This window comes from Myripristis murdjan, chromosome 17, assembly GCF_902150065.1.
Source record: "Myripristis murdjan chromosome 17, fMyrMur1.1, whole genome shotgun sequence".
In the NCBI taxonomy this organism is placed as follows: domain Eukaryota; kingdom Metazoa; phylum Chordata; class Actinopteri; order Holocentriformes; family Holocentridae; genus Myripristis; species Myripristis murdjan.
In genome coordinates, this window is record NC_043996.1 from 13,794,756 (window position 1) to 13,806,938 (window position 12,183).

General features: G+C 39.8%; 1 protein-coding gene across 1 annotated transcript; it reads left to right on the top strand.

Annotated features, from left to right (window-relative positions):
- Positions 1-3,032: 3,032 nt before the first annotated feature.
- Positions 3,033-6,739, top strand: asip2b (agouti signaling protein, nonagouti homolog (mouse) 2b). The gene is made up of 4 exons (XM_030073999.1): positions 3,033-3,091; positions 3,192-3,297; positions 5,914-5,987; positions 6,572-6,739. Exons 2-4 carry the CDS (start codon positions 3,192-3,194, stop codon positions 6,737-6,739), a joined length of 348 nt encoding a protein of 115 aa, XP_029929859.1. The 5' UTR covers positions 3,033-3,091.
- Positions 6,740-12,183: the final 5,444 nt, after the last annotated feature.

Consider the following 12,183-nt stretch of genomic DNA (forward strand, 5'->3'; position numbering starts at 1 on the left):
CTGTGCTATGACCACACCAAGCGCACTGAACAACCAAAAAAGTCATTTTCACAACAGTCCATCATCACACTTAGGGGTTCAAACATTCATTTTGTGAATAGTTTACTGTAGTAACAGTGGTGTGTTGGCAGTCTATGTGCTGCTCAGGCTCAGGGAAAGAAGGCAGAAAAGGGCTTTAATTGAACCATTCTCCCATATAAGCCTCTGACACTATGCAGCAGCACTTTGTATAATATGCACTAGCACTTTTTAAGGGCATTGTGCAATATAGATGGACAATATATGTATTCTGTCTGTGCAGCAGCACTTTTTTGCACTTGCACTTTGTAATAATCGCTTTCTCTTTTTTGCACACTGGCTCTGATGGTATGTGCATGTTGTGTATGTCTTGTTTGATTCTGTGTACCCGTTTTGTGTATGACTTGTTTATCTTTTTTTCTTCTATATTGTGGTTTTTTTTTTTATTATTATTTTATTTTATTTAATTTTTTTATTTATTTATTTACTGTGAACATCAACCTGCCAAGGGACTACGGATGGAAATTAGCCTACGGCTACAATCTGACATATTTACATTCAATGTACATTAATATGTACTGTCCTTTTAATTAAATAAATAAATAAATAAAATATATCTGTTAGATTTGTTACCTCCTGTCTTCCTGTCATTGATGCTGTGATCCTTTTTTTGTCCACCACTGCTGACAGTCAGTGAATAGTGACAGTGATGTTAGCATGCTCTGTAAAAAAAAAAAAAAAAAAAAAAAAAACACTGATCAATTCTGATCTGACATCAGCAGGAGTTAGATACATGTCTGACTTAGGATCAGAGTTGAAAATGTCACATTGAATGTTTTTTTTTTTTTACTCATAAACATAAAAAATAACATAGCTATCACAAATGAGGAAAAAACAGATTTAGGCAACTTTTTACTTGTTGTCTTAACACAGCCATATTCAGTCGCACTGTGAGGGATTAATAAAGTTGTCTTGAATCATGAAACATTCTTGGCAAGAACCAGAAGGATTTTTTTTTTTTTTTTTTTTTTTTGCGGTTCATAAGTCATTATGGTTGACATTTATGAAGTGCTGACTGTTGGATGTAGATATTCATCTTCACATGTTTGTGAGAGCAAAGCCAGGGGACGGCAGAAAAAGGGGGCACAGAGCAGGCAGAAAGCAAAACATCCTTTAGAACCACTTATGATGTTCAAATGTATCCAGCCAGTCAGATCATATGAAAACCCTGAGCCAAGATCATCACTTCTTCCAAGGATGTCAGACAAACACTTCAGACAAACACTGCAGAGGGTGTATGGACAGACACTTTCACTGGAATAACTTATTTGGAAGGCTTTATGTAAATTTCAAACATGTGTGATATGTTAATATTTTTGGTGCTGAAAATTTAGACACTGAAAATCCTATTAAATGGAAATTTTAAGCATGCAGTAGTATTTTTACAGTTTGATCGGGGAAAAAAGATATTTAAAGAACAGTTTTCAGTCACATGTAGCACTGTATGCCGCAGAGGGTGTGTTTGTTTCTATTTTCTGCTGGCTTTGTTTTACCTGAGTCATTGTTGGCTTGTTAATTTTTTTCTAAAGTCTTTGGAGACATGTTTGTTATGGATGTTTGCTATTTAAACAAATGAACCTGAACTTGAACTTCCATCCCTCTCCTCATATAAGCTCTCTGATTGCAACCATAAAGTTGAAACTTGGATTTGTCTGTGAACGAGGCCTTCTTCCAGGATTCAGTCTTGTTTGGCTCACGCTGAACGTTTAGACCTGTTTTGTAGTCAAATAAGTGGTTTGGAAATGCCGCTGCTCGAAGCCGCAGTTTGCAGATTGTCTTTTGATTGTAACCTACTTGGACGAGGCTGTTCTTTGTTCAGCTGACTTTGTATCTTGGATGCAAATGCTGCTACACAATGGTCTTAGCGTGTGGATCAGACTACATATTTTTGTCCAAATCTGACATGAGATGGGAGCATAGTAACTGAGCCCGACCCAAACCCAACCCGAGCCTGACATTTTGCTTGTCCTCCATCAATAGGTTGCATTAACTGCCTGAAATAACTGACCAGAACCTGACCTGATGCCGAGCGTAATCTCCAAATTCTTGAGTTATACTATCAGTGAAATTTGTCCCAGTGCTCCTTTGTGCCTGCAAAACTTACTTTGTGTCTGTCTGTGCCCAGGATCCCACTGGCCCCCTGTGGCCCTGCCTGCCTCGCTGCATCACCCTCCTCCTGGACCGCCTGCCCTGCTGCTCAGACTACAACCAACATCACACACCAGGAGTCCAACCCCTGCTTCAGCCTTACAAACCACACTCTTCTATAAACCCTCCATCTTAACCAGCTTCTGTGTCTGTGCATTTGTGTCCAGCCAAAACCAGTCCTTAATGTGTAGAAACTGTACCTTTAGCTGAAAATGTGGTGCTGCGATCTCATTAAGTTTGAGAAACAACTGGAAAGTTGCACCTGCAGTCACAAAACTAAACATATTAATTTACTTAATAAATTGTATTAGTTTTAAAAATATAATCTTTTTTATCCAGACGTAGGCAAGATGTTTAATACCATTTTTGCCTCTCTATGTCCAGTGGTTTGGTTCCAGTGGGTAACATTTCTTGTTAGCTTAGAATAAAGACTTGAAGTCGGTGTGAGTCATTAGCCTGGCACCCAATGAATGATTTCTGAATTTCACTGGTTCTCCTTTACACCAAACCAATGTGAGGAATTCAATGTTAACCTAATCAGACACAAATAGTATGGGCTTGCCTTGTAATTTACAGCAGAGGCCTCAGTCATATGTGGACAGCAACTTCATCATATGATTTGAATTTCCTAATTTATAGAGGTGCATAAAAAAAGTGTCTGAGAGAAACACCTAATCAGGCCAAGCGTGAATTGGCCTGGAAACATCTTGATCTGTGCGCGCTCACGCACACAGGCTCGCCCCCTCCCAACATAATAACAAGCTCACATTATAAAGTGGATCGGTCGGAGCAGTACCTGTTTATTGCTTTTCAAGGGGCCCGTGGAGGCAGACAGATAAGTAACAGAACAGAAGAAAAACCACACGTAAGGCTCAAGGGTTTTTTTGCCACAGCTTTTGGCTGCATGAGTTTGATTTTGTACCACTGATTTTTTTTTTTTTTTTTTTTTAATCTCCCGTCCACAGATGATGTGGAAGATACCGGGTAAACACTTGCTCTGCATCTGCCTGCTGGTCATCCCGCTGTCCTGGGCAGAGGACGCGAGGGAAGAGAAGAATGACAATGATTCAGGTGAGGCTCCGGCCATTTCATGAAAACCACGAGCGGATATTTTGACCCAGCTCCGAGCCGTGCGTGGTAGCGATTAAGTTCTTGGCCACAGATTCACGCATTTATCCAGGCACTCAGCGATGCTTGTCGTGCGTCACCGCAGATGCTGCACAGCATGAACGAGCACTGATCGTGGATCAATTACCTAATCGATCTGTGATCCGTGGGGTGATGCAAGACCCAAACAATACGTGACACCAATCAAAGGTTACTGAAACTAGCTTTATTTCCAATCACAGCAATCAACAGGTAGGTGATGACTTAGTTTGGCAAAATGATTAAAATATATATAAATACAAATACGTACTTTATTCCATTCTATTGACAATACCGAAAAAACACAATAGGATGTAAGGGCAGTCGTGATGAGTTATTCTGTATACGTTTTATTTTCCTAATCCATGAGGATGTTATTTTCCTTGATATTCCTATCCTACTCAAACTTAAGATACTATGCGTATTTTTCTTCAAGGGAAACAATTAATTAATAATCGGAGATGCAAATTATAAGGGCCGGAACTGATTTAGTTATCATTAGTCGCTGGTAAATTAATATTCGATTCGATTTCTGCCAAATTGAATGTTTCTCCAAATAAATATAAATAAATAAATATCCAATGACTGGCATCCAGAGTTTTCATCGTGTTAAAGCAGAAGATGGCAAATGATCTGGTTAACATGGAGGGGCTCAACACGGTGTTTCTGGTCAGTGAAGCGCCTAGCAACAGGTGAGGTGATGTCACTCCGCTGCACTGATGCTTTGTGTTGCCCAGAACGTGCCTTTAGAGCACGTGTTATTTGCATAGGCTACAGGGCAAGGTCACCACATTACACTGCTGCATTACTGTGTCTGCCTACCTTGTAAGACAAAAGGTCAAATGTCAGCTTGAAGTGTCCCTGCCTTAAATTCTGTGTAGGGACTACACGTGCTCTAAAGACTGGGGAACATCCAACTGTAACAGTAAAATGGGTTTTATGACTTTTTGAATGGACATCTTAACTGGGCCAGACTTGAGTTTATTCAAGATTATGATCACATTTAAACCACACTGAGGCTCAAGTGTGAGACTTGGCCAGAGGGAAATTGCAATATGATAAATAAGCAATCGCAGTGAGCAAACGGACACCACAAAGCCCTAAAGAAAGCAGATGATTAAATGGCAGGACAGTGCTGCGTGTTGCGGCTAAGCAGACACAGGATCACTTTGTTTTTTGTTTTTTTATAGAGAAGATTATTGCACTTGTCAAGTCTGGAGGTGACAAAGACGTGGATGAAGGATCAGCATCAGCAAGAGGAAGTGAGGGTTGAGAGTGAGCAACATGGGAGAGGGCAGCATTTATTGCTGATAGCATATAAACATCTGGACAAAGATTACCCCTGGTTTTGAACAGGAGAGGAAGAGTGTCATGCTGAATTCATTGCTGTTTGCCTCTGTGAAACTGGACTGCAGCCAGGTAGTAATATTGTCATTCTGCTTTACAAGAATGGGGAAGGTGGATGTTCCTTTGAGGGCTGATTTGGAGCGGTGTGGTGCTCAGCAAATGGTTCATATCATCTCACTGGCAGATTAAAGGAGAGGTTGTCATCAAGTCATATCTCAGAGGAGCAACTAATACTTTAACAATACCATTGAGTCAGATTTTTTATTGTTTTTTACTCCTAAAACCTGGCCAGCATAGAAAAACTTTAGTATAGAATCAGAATAATTTAGATTTTTTGGTGGAACCCAAGTTTGATCCAGTTTTTTTTTATAGGAGGGGAATGTGCAGCAGTAAAACTGCCAACACCCTTGGAAACTGATCCAGTTGGATTATTTACCAGCACTCTTCAAATATTCATGTATTATTAATATTCAACCTAAACCATGCACACAGTATACTGCTAAAACATGTCATGCTGTGCCACAGGCATTACTCTGTAATGCAATGGAAAAACAGGCTAGATAACTTCTACGTTCCGGTCTCAGTTCTCTGGTCTTTTTGGCACCGCTGTCAGAAATACTAGATGATGATACTTTGCAACCACAAGCCAGAGCAAACTGGAGTTGTCTTCAGTGCCAAGAAGAGATCCCTGTGGCCACATCTACAAATCTAGAGAGATGATGGACCCATGTTGGATGAAGATACTCTGGCAAAACAACAAACCATTCAGATTGACTAGAAATACTACTACTACCACGACTACTATTACTACTATTAATGATAATAAAAACAAACCTGTTTACCAACAAAAGCCAAGAAAAAACACGTTTAGTTCACAATGCATACTCCTGTAAGGCTGTCCGCAAGAAGAGCAGTTTTTTCATGTGGGTTAGTTGTCTAAAAAGTGCTTCATTTTCCAAATTTTAGACATCCGCGTGGTGGTTCAAATAGTTTCAAATGATTTTGTGAAACAGTAATACAGAACATATGCACTGTACTATAAAAAAAAAAAACAATTTTGCACTTTGTTAAAGTGACTGTTAATCTGTTTTTGACACGCAAATCGGGGGTTGTGCTCCTATTTCACTCATATTTAATTTCAGACTGAGAAATCATATAATAAACAGTTTTTGACATTTCCTGTTTTCAACCCAGCGTGGAGTCAAGCGAAGCACAAGCGACTGTTTGCCAGGCGAAGGATCCCGGCACCCCAGGGAAGTCAAATTCCTGTAAGTGCCTCTGATTGTCTTCCTGCATTAAATAACAGAAGCAGCTCCTGCACTGAACAGCTTCATGGAGGCTTGCTGAGCATGTGATGTTTTCTGAAGCAGACGGGCCCAGTAATCCATCACTGCATTCATGATCCGTACCCACCAGCCTGCTCCTCTTTCTCTTTTTCTACTGTTCCCTCCCCTCCCTTCCCCTCCCCTCTCCCCTTAAGTGGTTTCAAAGTTAGATTTTTTTTTTCCCATACTGCACATCGTCACATATATATTCTGCATATACTGGTTGCAACACCTCACTGAAGCTTCATCACGCTCCTGTTGTGTGAAATATTCAAACCCAAGATGCCTTTACATCAAATAGAAAATATCTACATTCTTACTGCAGCATTTTATTTCCACATGTCCTAAAAACTCAGCAGGACATATTTAGTATCTTTGCAAACTTTGGGATGCTCAGAGGCACAGTGTGTATTTTAAATGCCAAACCCATCTAAGGGACTGGGAAGGGGGGGTTTGAGATGGTCCTTTCTATTTTGTTGAGATGTTTGATCAAAAGTCTCTTTGTCGCTGTATGTGCGTTGCTTCAGAAAGTTAAGCCAGAGGCCATGACCCCTGCACGCCGCTGTGGTCGTCTGATGGAGAACTGCTCCTCTCATGTGCCCTGCTGCGACCCCTGTGCTTCCTGCCGTTGTCGACTTTTCAACACCATCTGCCACTGCTGGAGAGTGGGCCCCAAGTGTTCAAAGAGGATTTAGATGAAGAGCGCACACACACACACACACACACCACACACACACACACATGGAAACAGATATACACAAACGTGCACACAAAGAAGAGTGCATAATGCATACACACATTCACACACACACACACACACACACACTGCATTCTGGACTGTATGTCTACCTCTTCTAATGCAGGGATCTACAACACAGGTGCAGTACAGACAATGTTAGTCCAGTACAGAAGAAATACTGGAAACCGGAGTTGTTACAGTGGTTGTTCCTGTGACCTAGATTTATTAGGCGAGAAGTGAAAGTTGTGATCCTTTGTGGATTTTCTTTATTAATCCACTCCAGTCATGAGAGGTGAGATCTTGAGGTGAGACAAAGGGGAGGACACGTGGAGCCATTCTCCAGTCTTTAGTCAAATGTGGCCTCTGGAGTTTGGCAATGTTGGTAAATATTTGGAAGGTGTTTTCATATGTTTTGTACACTCTAAAAAGTTAAATAACAGCACTGTATTCACGATCAAAAAAATGTTTACAGTTTAGCTAACAACCCAATATATGCCAGTGCAACAGAGTATGAATGATATACATACTGTTTTATGTATACAGACAATCATGTGTGTATTATGTGTTGTACCAATCGCGCCTTCAGCTCGGGTATTTCCCATGTAATTGCATTCCTGCTGCTTCTGAAAACCTTTGTTATTTCTGCTCGTAAGCCAGGTTGACTGCATGTGCAACGTCAAATGAGTGGAGATACACCGGAACAGAAAACGTCTCTTTTCCAAACTCGTCTGACAGCTAATCCTCTTATTGTGGGCTAAACATGATCAAAAAAATAATTAAATAAAAATAAATAAAATAAAATAAAATAGCATTGTCTTGGTGCATGTCAACAGAAGGAAAGTAGTGGGACAGTGGGGTTTGTAAGTTTTGGCCTGAGGGTGGCGCTAGAGGTAAGGTCACCAAAGTTGACAGGGTTCATCTTCTGGGTAGCATGCACATGAACTTCATGGCAGTGCACCCAAAAGATTTCAAGATGTCTTTAATAGATGGATGGGACAAAACACACATAAGACAAAAAAAGGACGATAATAATTATACAGTCATATAACAATAATAACAGTCATTTAATCAGATTTGCGCTGTCAAAAGCTAAAAAATTTATTTTTCTGTTCCTGTGAAAATCAAGCCTTGGAGTGAAGACTGGTAAAGAATGTAGCTATTTTACTAATGAATGAATATTTTGTTAGCCAACATTACCCTCCTCTCCCTCGTTTCAGTGGAAAACATTTGTTTTTTAAGCAGGGCCATTAACCCGGAATTTGGAATTTTGAATTGTTTGTGTGCAGCTTTACGGCAAAATAAACCAAATTTAATTTAAGAAATATGAGACATTGGGTCAGAGGAAATACTTTGAAATTGCTTGCTGTCAGCTATTTCGTAAAAAATAACATTTTATTGAGGGCACTTTTTAAGGATGCCAAGGACATTGTACAATACAAGAGACAGTTATAAGGAAATTGGATGATGAAGAGTTAAAAACTCTTGACTGCACCAGGATTATGTAGAAAGCAGAGATAATGACCAGCAGGATTATGTTTAGAGTTTCTGTGTGTGCATGTAACAAAGGAAAGCTTTATTTATATTGCATCTTTTGAGGCCAGGGTTATAAAATAATTCACAAAGAAAAAAAAAAAAAAACAGCAAGCAGGAAAGACAAAAAAAGTGTATTCAAGAGGGATGTGCCAACAGAACATATTCAAGTTTCCTTGTATAAACTACCTAATAAAGAAATATTAATCTCTTAAATCCATTCATGGCTGCTTTTGAATGTTTTATCGCTTGTTTGCTCTCCCGCTGTTGACAAAAGAAGAGGGGAAAGGGTACATGATGCAAACGGTGGTGAGTCAGGTGTAATTACCTGCAGCTGCTATGATATCAGGCAGATTGCTATTGATTATGAATGAACTGATTATTGCTATTCATAAAAGGCGAGGTGCTTATTGGATTACTGCTGAACATAATGTTCATATTAAGCCAGAATGAAATATACATGGTTATATAATTTGCATTTGATTATAATAATGATAAACAGGAAAATAATATCCACTGCTTATTTGTGGCCATTTGTGTGTGTGTGTGTGTGTGTGTGGGTGGGTGGGTAGGTGGAGGGGTGGTGGGGGGTAGCCCCCACTGTTGACTGCAGGGCGGCGCTGCCTCTGAGACCGTGGTGAGGCCTGTGGTCGAGTGAGGATTAGGAAGAGCTGCCTCACAGGCAACTTCTCAGGGCAAGAAAGTGCACGAGCTATTGGTGGTTATGTAGAAATCTTAAATGCAGGGTTGACTCAAACATTACAGAAAATTGTTCCACCATTTTGTACACCAGCTGGCTGAAGACAGAGCTCAAACCAAACTAAAGTCAAACAAAAACACAGCTATTGGTTTACGTGTGTTCAATTCAGTTCAATTCAGACTTCATTTTCAGACACACAAGAGGGTCCATAGCATATAATCATATAAAAAAGAAAACTAAGACATTCAAAATAAAACCACAACAATGTATGATTCAATTTAAAAAACAGTTCATAATCCAGTGATGAAATAAATTGTTTTTTCATTTTCCGATTACGGATTCTCAGTTGAATACGTATGAGTGAATGATACAGATTAAGGAAGACCGGAGAACACAGTTGACTGGCGCTGCTGTGCCATCTGGGAACCCGAAGCAACAACCTCAGAGCATCCTTGTGAGCCACTGTTGGACATTTTCCCTGTGGCTACACCAGAGATGAGCTACAGACAGAGGTGTACAGAAAGCTCTACATAATGAACGTTTTTACATTGACAGAACACATGCTGAACCTGAAAAGCAACATTATCCTCATTTCACAACACTGTCGATAAATATCTGTCATCATTCAAATCATCAGTGAGACAACGGCCAAGGTATTTTATTTCTGTGCTTGTCATCCGGGGAATATCACACACGTGAAACACAGGAAAAAAACGAATTCCCTATGCTCTCTATGTCAGGTCCCATTGTGTGTAGTGTCTGTTTCCTGTTTTATTTTGAAAGTCTTGTCTCCCCTTGTGTTGTCGCTGTCTTTACTTCCCCTCTTTGTTCTCTTCCCACCTCTTGTAATTATCCCAATGTTTTTCACCTGTGTCTTGTTATCCCCTCTCCCCGTGTGTCTTTGTCAGATCGTCTGCGTTGTTTTGTCACCAGCTTTCCAGCATTATTTCCTCGTGTTTTGTTCCCCGTGTTTGACTTTGAGCTCTGATTCCTGTTTACCCTTTTTGCCTGGCGATTTTGTACCTCTGCCTGTTTTTCACTGACCCTCGTATACCGACCCTTTTATGTAATAAACTTTTATTCGCCACCAGCCTGTTTCTGCTCTGCTTTGTGGGTCCATTGTCTGTTTGCTCAGTTCGTGACACTCTACTTCTGACTATCATGAATATTACTATGATATTATTTTGGGCATTAAATTTAATGTTTAATCTTTTCCACACTGTGAGCACACATTCAGTAATTGCTGAAGCCCAGCACTAGTATTTGGACTAAAAATTACCAGGTCATCAGCATATAAGATGACTGCTAACACAGTTTCAAACGAGACGGCTTGCAATAGTTCATCCCAGTACACACTGAACGAAATAGGAGAGCAAATTCCACGTTGGTGGACACCATCACCGACATGAAAAGGGCCAGCATTGCCCAATTTAAACCACAAAGTCTGATGGACATACCAGAAGACTAGTATCAACTTGGATCAATTTCAGAAGTAATTTTTCATAATTCATTCCATCAAAGGCCATGCATGCTTAAATAAAACACTAATACAGTGGAATTTTGGCTTCCAGATTGAGCAACTATTTCCTTTATGGCATAAATACACATGTCAGTGCCATGTTTTCTTTTAAAGCCAAACCCATGATCAGTGCTGAGAACAAACATTTCCACCCTTGTTGGCTGGATTTTTTTTCCCAGCGCTATTGAAAGAATACTGGCATGGCCAATAGGTGTATAATTATCTGTGCTGTTTAGTTTAACAGCCTTGTCCTTTATGACAGGCACTATAATACAGAGGTGATAGAATCCAGATGGACACCATGAACACTGAAACCCGTAAACACATGGCAGCAGAGGACAAAGCCTATGACTACCATTCTTTAGGTGCTTCGTCGTATTGTGTCATTGTGTGTTTAGAGCATTGCTGCTCTAAACCGTGTTATTTTGCAGTCTGTATCTACTTCATTCTTTTTGGAGCAGCACTGTCACAGTGGTGCAGGCAGGTAGACCCAGGTGCATAGACGGAAGGCAAATGATATGATAAATAAAGTCTATTACTTGCAGGCAGGTGAAGTTGCAGACACACAGGTGAGACCAACAGGTAACAAGAATAGTGAGCTGAACAGAAAACTGACTGGAAAGTGAAGAAGTAAACTGGTCAACAGCAAGATTGAATACATGCAAGCCTGGCTCAGGTGAACAGAGTCAACGATCAGACCAAGAACAAAGGAAATCAGGTGACAACGAGCAACAGGCGTGAAACTGGACAGGCTGGCAAGCAGATGGCTGGATGATGAGCAATGTGGAGAAGAGGGGCCGCTGTATTTTGTAGCTAAAACTTTCATCATCATTCTGAAACCATAACATACCATAAGCATAAAGGGGCTCTTCAGGAGGAGATAAAAGGTTAACAGTATATGCCAAATTGAAGTGGTATTCATCATCTGAAGCAAGAAAATCTGAAGATTAACTTGAGATGCAGCTCAGCACTCTGTGTTTTGTTTGGGCACATACTTATTTGGGGTTGACAGGGTTCATCTTCTGGGTAGCATGAACATTATCAAATTTCATGGCAATGAAATTTGATTTCAATAGATTTCAAGATGTCTTGAATGGATGGACGGGACAAAACACACACAAAACAAACAAACAAAAAAAAAGTATGATAATAATCATAAATAATATAACAATCATAACAATCATATAATCATATTTGCACTGTCAAAAAAAGAATTTTCTGTTTGTATGCAAATTAAGCCTAGGAGTGAAGACTGGTAAAGAATGTAGCTATTGTACTATTGAATAAATACCTTGTTAGACAGCATTACCCTCCTCTCCCTCAAACATTTGTTTTTTAAGCAGGGCCATTAACCCGGAGTATGGAATTATGAATTGTTTGTGTGCAGCCTTACAGCAAAAGAAACCAAATCTAATTTAAGAAATATGAGACGTTGGGTTAAAGAACACACAAATATTTTGAAATTGTTTGCTGTCAGCTGTCTTCATAAAAAATAACATAATATAAAATGACAACTTTTGACATTTGGAGATTTCTGTAGGAATCAGATTTTTTGGCAACAGCCTTTGGAGCAATATTTATCTCCCTTGCCAACAACCTAGCATGTCATATTTACATGAAGGGATTCTTTAGGTTGTTTAGGCTCATATGA

Bases quoted from the DNA above. Each gene is read 5' to 3' on its own strand.
- asip2b (XM_030073999.1), top strand. From the start codon at position 3,192: ATGATGTGGAAGATACCGGGTAAACACTTGCTCTGCATCTGCCTGCTG. The intron at 3,298-5,913 runs GTGAGGCTCCGG...TTTTCAACCCAG, and splicing joins GAAGAATGACAATGATTCAG to CGTGGAGTCAAGCGAAGCAC. The intron at 5,988-6,571 runs GTAAGTGCCTCT...GCGTTGCTTCAG, and splicing joins CCCAGGGAAGTCAAATTCCT to AAAGTTAAGCCAGAGGCCAT.